At 47.6% G+C, this 8,373-nt stretch overlaps 1 protein-coding gene across 1 annotated transcript; it reads right to left on the bottom strand.

Moving 5' to 3' along the window:
• Positions 1–239: 239 nt before the first annotated feature.
• On the bottom strand, positions 240–8,143 carry LOC102957262 (3 beta-hydroxysteroid dehydrogenase/Delta 5-->4-isomerase). Its single transcript, XM_007075685.3, has 4 exons — positions 7,989–8,143; positions 7,643–7,862; positions 3,619–3,783; positions 240–1,421 (listed from the first exon to the last, which is right to left on the bottom strand). Exons 2-4 carry the CDS (start codon positions 7,785–7,787, stop codon positions 610–612), a joined length of 1,122 nt encoding a protein of 373 aa, XP_007075747.1. The 5' UTR covers positions 7,788–7,862; positions 7,989–8,143; the 3' UTR covers positions 240–609.
• Positions 8,144–8,373: the final 230 nt, after the last annotated feature.

The following is an 8,373-nucleotide window of genomic DNA, read 5'->3' as shown; positions in this document are numbered from 1 at the left end:
GTCATGATGATCGGGTTTCCTTGTCAATAAAAAGAAGTACTAATCCCTACCTCCTAGTTTTCTGGAGAGGGATTAATGCAGTGATATATACTGGTACTCAGTCGATCTTGATTCCCCCCCGCTTCCAAACACTTCTGCCCACCTCCGTTCCATGCTACCTTCCTAAAAAGGACGTAGTGATACCTGGACATGGAAGGGAAAGGAGGAAGGTGTGTGTCCATGTCAACCACAGCGTCTTCCAGATTAGGCATTAAAGCATTTATTACTCTTTTCATTGAGCTGTGTGTAGGAATCGGAATTTTTAAAAGTTAAGAAATGTTTCACACGTAACAAAAGGAAACGGAACCGATAGGCAAAACTATTTAGTGAAATAGGCCCGAATAGCTCAGAATCGGCATCAGAGGCTTTCGTCTGTCCTCTGTAGTGTGGGTAGGACAGAGAGCTGCTGGTTCAGCCAGGGATGGGGAAGGGTTACCATCTTGTAGAGGAAGGTGGCCATCTTGGAAATGGGAGGCAGTAGGACCTAGGCTTGTGCCCTTGTTTCTTTCTGTGGGAAGCCAGAGTGGGAGAGCCTGAAAGACCTCCCTCTATGTCCTTGGCACCCCCAGATCAGTGAGTCTTTGTTTTTAGGGACTTCTTGTGCTCTTTCACTATGGAACCAATCCACTCCATGGTCTTTTGCTTTGCTTCCTCCCAGCTGAAGAGTGGCTCATACCCCAGGTCCCGCTGAGCTTTCTTATAGGAGAAGGTAAACACGCTATTTAACAATGTCACCGTGTGGCGGGTAAAGGGGGGGTGGTATTTGTAAATTGGACTGAGTAGGAAGCTCACTATTTCCAGCAGGAAGGCAAGCCAGTACTCCAGAAATAGAGGAAGGCTCATTCTGGAGTCAAGGGAGAAGCCCCATTCTTTGCTCAAACTGTAATTGAGGTTATCATAGCTTTGGTGAGGTGTGTCATCTGAGATATAATAGAACTGTCCTCCAACTCTGGGGGCCTTCTTGGGGTCCTGTAGGGTCCTCGAGGCCAGAATGTGAGCCCAGGCCACGTTGCCTACATAGACAGGGTTGACTATGGAGAATTTGCTGCTCTGTTTGATGATCCCATTGTTCCTCAGGGCCTGGTATATATGGTTATAAAGGAATATGCTTCCTTCCCCATAGATATACATGGGCCTTAAGGCACAAGTGTGCAAGGTGCCACCATTTTTAAGAGCCCACCCATTAGCAGCCAGCACAGCTTTCTCCGCAAGTTTTTTGCTGTATGGATACGAAGCGGACCATGTGGATTCGAGATGTTCGTCTTCGTGGCCGTTCTGGATGATCTCCCTGTAGGAGTTGGGCCCAGCCACCTCTATGGTGCTGGTATAGATGAAGATTGGCACACTAGCCTGGACACAGGCTTCCAAAAGGAGCTGGGTACCTGCCCATGGGGAACATGCAGTCAGTGTCAACAAATAACCCACAGGGCCAGCCATGCCCACGGACCATGTCCACCCCCTAACCCACAAGTGAGGTAGTTATTGTAGATCAGGAGTGTACTCCTCTGTGTCTCTGGCTAAGATCTGACTATGCTATAGCCATAGATACAATGCAAAACTGCAAAAATGAAAACAAACCGACATTTGGGTTCTGGAGAGCAAGAATTTCTAGGCTTTTGGATTTCCTGGACCTGTGTGTGTACTTTTAATTTTGGAAAAGGACAGAGGGTTGCCATTTTATGTTTTGTTGAGTAAAGACATTACAAAAATGATCACTTATCCCTCCCACTTCATTAAAAACAGGTTATTTTAAGCATAACGTTATTAGGAGGCCATACTCTCCGAATATGGACTAGAATTTTACCTAATCCTGACTGAGTGATCCTTACAAAGACCACTCCTAATTCTGGCTGTGACTTCTTTGACCCAGGTCTGAAAAGCGGACGTGATAAACCTTCCTTTTCCTTAGCATTCCTGAGCCGCACCGGCTCTCTCTGGGCAGCCTGGTGGAGAACGGGAAAGAGGAGTGTGCCCTCTGCTGGTTAATACCTATACCAGGAGGATCTTGCAGAATCCCTCTGGCTGGGGGAGGTGACGCAGGCATCATTCCCATAAGGAAGGAATTTCCCCGGCAAAGCATTGTTTTTCTTTTTCTTTCTTTCTTTCTTTCTTTCTTTCTTTCTTTCTTTCTTTCTTTCTTTCTATTAAAAAATACCCTTTAAGGTCTTTGTGCAATTTAATTTTCTAGAGAGACAGCCTTATTTAAAAAAAAAAATCAAATCTAGAGGCTGAGAGAATTACAGGCTAATTTATCTGCAAAGGGGGAAATGACCATTCCTATGAAGTATTTTCTAAACCAGGGAGTGACATTGGTTTTAATTCACTGATACTGCTAACACTTGTCAGTGATTCCAAATCCCCTCTTGTTGTGAGCCCTGGAGAGCAGGAGTTAGGAGAGAGGGGCTAAAAAAGGAAAAGTCGGGTAATATAGCACCCTCCTTGCAGCGTGGGAGTTGGTGAGGGTGTGGCTAAGTAGAAATGAGAAAGGGTCTTTTTTGAGATTGTGCTTCTTTAGGCTGGAGATCCTAAAGCCATGAGTTGCTTTAGAAAAGGAGCCTCTGAGTAGACTAATGACTAACTTTGTAGAGCAGGGCATAGAAGCCAGATAGGATTGGGGATTGGAGTGCTCTGGTCCTAGAGAAACTGCATCGAGGGATCGGAAGGATAATATCACGTGCCAGGCTAATAAGGGATTTACACTAATCCCTTAAACAAATGTGTCTGGATCTAAAGTAGATTGGAAAGCCATAAATCAGAAAGAGCCACCAGCCAGGCATTTAAGGGATGAGGATCTAAGAAGGGTGTACTTAGCGCACCTGGCTAGAAACTACCCTTTAATAGGAGACCCAGCAGTGAGCTGAAGAAGTACTATTATGGATAAGGGAAGGCTGGTACCATTAAGAAATATCACGGGAAGGCCAGTGCTGGGTAATTCTGTCCTGTCAGACTGCTGTGAACTTGCTTTGCTAGGTCTCTTGAGAGGAATCCTTCTCTGAGGTAAGCAGGAAGGTGCTAGGTATTCTCATTATGCTTGGCGATCCTGCACAGGAGTCCTGCCTAAAGGAAACTGGCCCAGAGCTACGGCCCATCACTCATGATGGACATGGGGGCCCTTTATATCACAGAGCTCTTTGGTCTTGGCCTCACTGGGTGACCGCCAACTTAGAGGCACACAGAAGGGCTGAAATGATGACCAGGGAGGCACTTGTAAGGTCTGATTCTAGCCCAGGGGAGGTAGGAGGTGGTTGGATAGCAAGAGTTTAAGGTCGGAATGGAGTCGATGTTTGAGTAGAGCTACAGTAAGAAGAGCTTGTGTGGCCTTTGGAGACACACAGGTGTGGGTGTAAATTCTAGCTCTCCTACTCAGGGGGACTTGACAAGTTACTTAGCCCTTCTCAGCCCTGGTTTCCTCATCTAAAAACTGGGGATAACAGCCTTGCATCTCTCAGTGGTGATAAGAAAAAGCAGTTGGCACGGGCTCAGCAGGTGCTCAGGGATGGGGGCTTCCCCTCCCCTCCTGTTCTGTTTTCTGAGCCTCACTTTCCCACATCATCCCATATCCTCCCTGGGGTACTGTACCCTTCAGATTGACATTCATGATGGTTTCTCGGTGAACAACTTCCATGACGTCAATGATAGAGGCGGTGTGGATGATGACTGAGGTGTCCTGGCAGGCCTTCTTCAAGCACTGTTCATCCAGAATGTCTCCTTCCAGAATGGTCAGCTTGATCTTGCTCTGGAGCTCTGGGTGAACATGAGTCAGGTCATTGGAAGTCTTTTGGGATCTGGAAGTTTCCTGATACAGGTGGCATTTACCCAAGTCCCAAGGACAAGTACATTGAGGGGAGGGTGGGGATAGGGGGAAAATCCACAGAAGGAACAAGTAAACAAAGGCACAGAAATCAGGATGTGTAACATTTATTGGGATAGAGCAAACATCTGTTTCCACCCCATTTTATTTCAAAAAAAAAAAAAAAAGGAATTTGAGCAGTGAGGGATCAACTGCACCTGGGACAAAAATTATTAAAGTGATTCATGGGAAATTCATAAAATTCATTAAGGAGAGTAGGGTGATTATGAAGAATGGATTTATATCCACTCCTCCTCTTATGAGGAAAGAATTGGAATTTAATTCTGTAGGGAATAAGGAATCATGTACGGGTTTGGAACAAGAAGAGAAAGAAGCCAACAGAGTGGTGGTGTAGGAAGGTAACCCCGGCTGCGGTATATAAAATGGATTGGTGTGGTACATCTAAAAGAGAGCAGGGCATTCGAGAGATGAATCAGAGTGTCTGCACCAAACTTCAGATGAGACGGACTGGAACCAGGGCTCCCACAGAGGGAGCAGGGTCAGGGAGAGATAGGCAGGGTTGACTTTCCAGACCTTACCCAGACAGGTCCTGGTTCTTATTGGAGGTAGGCTAAGAGGAAGAGGTTTTGTTAGAGTCAATGTTAGCCTGAGTATTTCCTGCTTGGGTGACCAGAAGGATAGTGGAGCCATTGACAGGGAACGCTTTGTCAGATATCATCTAAAGCAGGTATCGTTGCTGCAAATGACTCAGCTGCCGAGGAACTGGCATTCTGACCATCTAGCCAAGGGCAATGGATAAACCCATGGCATAAACATGGCACTGCATACAGTTTGGGTAAATTGCCCACATTTACTTTGTGCTTTCTCCTTTGTACACAACTTGTACAGTTGTCTGGTTTTTTCCTTCACAGCTATCTCATGACAAAGATACTCTGATTTCCACTATACAGGCAAGGAAACTGAGGCTGAGGCAGGTTAAGGGGCAGGTCTAAGTCACACTTCTAGTGAAGACTCAAGCCTGCCCGCTGCCTTCAAGCTTTGCTCTCTTCCCCCTGTCACCCAAATGCAGCATTAGCACTTTTTTTTTCCTGAGGCAGATTAAGGATAAGTCTACGTATATACATATGTGTGTATGTGTGTATTTAAAGGATAAGGCAACTTAACTGAAATTGGCAATGGAGACCAGAGAACAGTGAGAGAGAGAAATTCAGAGTGAAAAACTCAGGGCTGAGAAATTTCCTTCCTGGGTTACAACTTGGAGGAACCATCTGCTCTGCTTAAGCCTCTGCCAAATTTGCTCTGCGACACCCCCTCCCGCCCCTTCCCTTTTCAGGCAACTCCAAGACTCCCCGAAGAGGAAGAAAGCAGAGGAAAAGCTGCTGGCGATCAGTGGGAATTTTGTGTCTCCACTTCTGCCTTTCCCCCTCCTTTCCTCTGCCTCTTCTTTGCTGCTGACTTCCACAGGCTGGCTCCGAGGAATTGACAAGTTGAGGGGGGAGAAGCCCAAAGCCAGAAGAAAGGGCTCTTACCCTATTAGCTTGGAGGGGCGCAGAGACACCAGCAGAGGGCGCTGCGACTGTGTTGGTGGGAGCGGCACAGCTCGCGCCCTCTCCGAGGCTCTGTGAACTTGAGAAGTATTTTGCTAGACTGAATAGACAGTTGCTTATGCGGTGCGGGCTGCGCTGTAGGGAGACCTAAGAGAAGCTACTAGACAAACTAGTGGTTAAAAGCACAGCCGCTGAAGATAGACCTTCTGGGTTCAGTTTCAGCTTTGCCATTTTTCAGCTGTGGGACCCTGAACACCTTAGCCTTGGCTGTGTATGGGCTGAATGTTTGTGTCCCCCCACATTCAAGTGTTGAGATCCTAATGCCACCGCGATGGTGTTAGGAGATAGGGCCTTCGGAAGGCGATCAGGTCATGGGGGTTTAACCCTTATGAATGGGATCAGTATTCTGATAAAAGATCCCAGAGAGAGATCCCTCCCCCTTAGTACGATGTGATAACACCGCAAGATGGCACAGGCTATGAGCCAGGAAGAGAGCTCCCACCAGAACATGACCCTGCTTTGCTCTTGGACTTCTAGTCCCCGGAACTGTGAGAAATAAATTGGGTTTAAGCCACCCGGCCTATGGTGTATTGTTATAGCAGCCTTGACAGGACAAAGATGCCTTTCTGTGCCTGCTTTCCCATCTTTTTTTTTTTTTTTTTTTTTTAAGCTTATTTATTTCTTCTGAGAGAGACAGAGACAGCGCAAGTGGGGGAGAAGCAGAGAGAGAGGGAGAGAGAGACGGTCCCAAGCAGGCTCTGTGCTGGCAGCACAGAGTCCAAGGCGGAGGCTCAAACCCATGAAACTGTGGGATCATGACCTGAGTTAAAACCAGAGTCGGAAGCTCAACTGACAGAGCCACCCAGGCAGCCCTGCCTTCTCATCTCTAAAAAGAGGAGGACGATATTACCTATCCCACAGGGATGTCACGAGGAGCAAACTAGTTGGCGCATGTAGCACACCGAGCACAGGGCCTGGCACGGGAAAACCACTGTAAGGCTTCTCCCCTGTGATCTTGACAGAGGCCCCGGCCCGTCTCTGACACCACGTGACTTGTCACCCTGGGAGACTGCTTCTCTAGGTTAAACATTGCCTGTTTGGGGCATCAGCTGTCAGACCGTAAGTATTGCTGAGACATAAGGGTTACACCCAGTCGATGTTGATCATGTATGTTCCTGTGTGTTCACCAGAGACACCGTTGCGGCAGAGGGTAGAGGAAATAGGACATCTGAGACATTCAGAGCACAGGAAAGACAAGGAGAGTGACGGGCACTGTCTGGGAGGGCAGGGAGGGGGAACAGGGGCCTCTGCAATGAGGCTCTACTCTGAGCCCTGCCTTCCATTAATCAGAGGGCCTTGGTAAGTCGCTTTACCTTTACCTCGATTTCCTCATTGTCCTGTGGGGTGAGACCCCTTTCCTACTTTCCTCTCAGGGTTGTTTTGAGGATCTGGAGGGGTGAAATAGGTCTTATAAATCTAGCTTTTGCATTTGCTCCAGGGTCAGCAATCTGGGAAAAGAGCAGAGCAGTGAGGTTGTCCAGCAAATGCTGCAGCCACTTTTCTCGTGGTGATGAGTGGAGACAAAAGGTAAAAAGAGATGTTCAGGGAATCCACAAGAGGAATCCGCACTCTGTCTCTGGCTCCCTCATTGCACGCTGTGTGTCCTCCCTACCTCTCTCCCTCCCTGTCTCTCTGTGTCTCTGTCTGTCTGTCTGTCTGTCTCTCTCTCTCTCTCTCTCACACACACACACACACACACACACACACTCAGCTTCACCTTCACTTCCTTTTATTTCACCTTCACTGGCAATGCTAAATGAAGCCACAGAAGGACCAGGACAATCAAGAGGCACGGGGACCCACTGCTGGAGTCTCTGGGTTAATGGTGCTCGTTTGCCCTTTGCAGATGCTGCAAAGTCTGAAATCTTCAGAACATTAAAGAGTTGTTGACAAGGGAGAGAACTGATACATGATTTTATAAATGAGAAGAAAAGAGACCTCGAGGCCAAAGTGGCTGACCTATGGTCACTCCTCTCTAGTTCTGGATCAGAGTCAGACCCAGTCTCCTGATAGCCTTGTATCTCTTACACTACACCACTTCTGTTTTCCTTTCCGATGACTTTGGACCCGGGATTAGCCTTGATTTAGCTACCACTTTCCTTGATTTGCTAGACAACCACCCTCTCCCCACACGCACCCAGGGGTTAAGATGGAGCTACCCACCCATGAACCCAAGTTCACTTACTAGAAAATTCCTCCCGCAATTCTGGGCTGAAGACTTTGTCCAGTGCCCGGATCTCCTGTAGGTCCTTCTCCTCCACCAACAAACGCACGATTCTCTGACCCAGAAACCCTCCTGCCCCTGTCACAAGGCAGATCCACCCAGCCATGGTCAAACCGGGGTATCAAGAAGCACTCTCCAGGAATCAGAAACACTGGGGAGCAGATTGGATTACAGCGTGATCCTGGAGAAGGCCAGAAAGAGAGATCAAGTAGTTACAGGTTTACAAAAAAAAATTTGTTTCCTCCACTTTATTTCTGCAAAACGCCCATGCCCGGGAATAGTTGAAAGAAAATGAGAAAGCTCTAACCTGTTAGATGGTTGGAAGCCAGTTGAAAGAGCCTGGGTTCTGGTCCCCTTATGTCCCAAAGGCAGGATTGGAGTTTTATGCACTCTTGTTTCTGGCTCAGCCTGTTCACCTTGAACTCTTACCACATACCCATTGCTCATGCCTCCTGCAGGGTCCCTCCTCCTTAAAAAGTGCTGACCTTTAACATAGCTCTCATACTTCCAAGGCACAGGAAGCAGGCTTCAGGGCCACGGTGTGATAAAGGCTGGGTCCTCCCTGTAACAAGACATCCGGTGGTCCATGCCAGCTGTCTGGGATGCACAATCTGTGGATTTAAATGAAGAGAAGAAATCTGCCAGCACAATGGCAATTTTTGCCTTGTGCAGCAAATACATCTGGGGAGAAA

This window comes from Panthera tigris, chromosome C1, assembly GCF_018350195.1.
Source record: "Panthera tigris isolate Pti1 chromosome C1, P.tigris_Pti1_mat1.1, whole genome shotgun sequence".
NCBI lineage: Eukaryota > Metazoa > Chordata > Mammalia > Carnivora > Felidae > Panthera > Panthera tigris.
This window is presented reverse-complemented; position numbering and strand designations above follow the sequence as displayed.

Coding starts and splice junctions, on each gene's coding strand:
- LOC102957262 (XM_007075685.3), bottom strand. CDS start 7,787: ATGGCTGGGTGGATCTGCCTTGTGACAGGGGCAGGAGGGTTTCTGGGT. Junction 3,784..7,642: donor ATTGCGGGAGGAATTTTCTA/GTAAGTGAACTT, acceptor ATGTTCACCCAG/AGCTCCAGAGCAAGATCAAG. Junction 1,422..3,618: donor CATGAATGTCAATCTGAAGG/GTACAGTACCCC, acceptor CCCCATGGGCAG/GTACCCAGCTCCTTTTGGAA.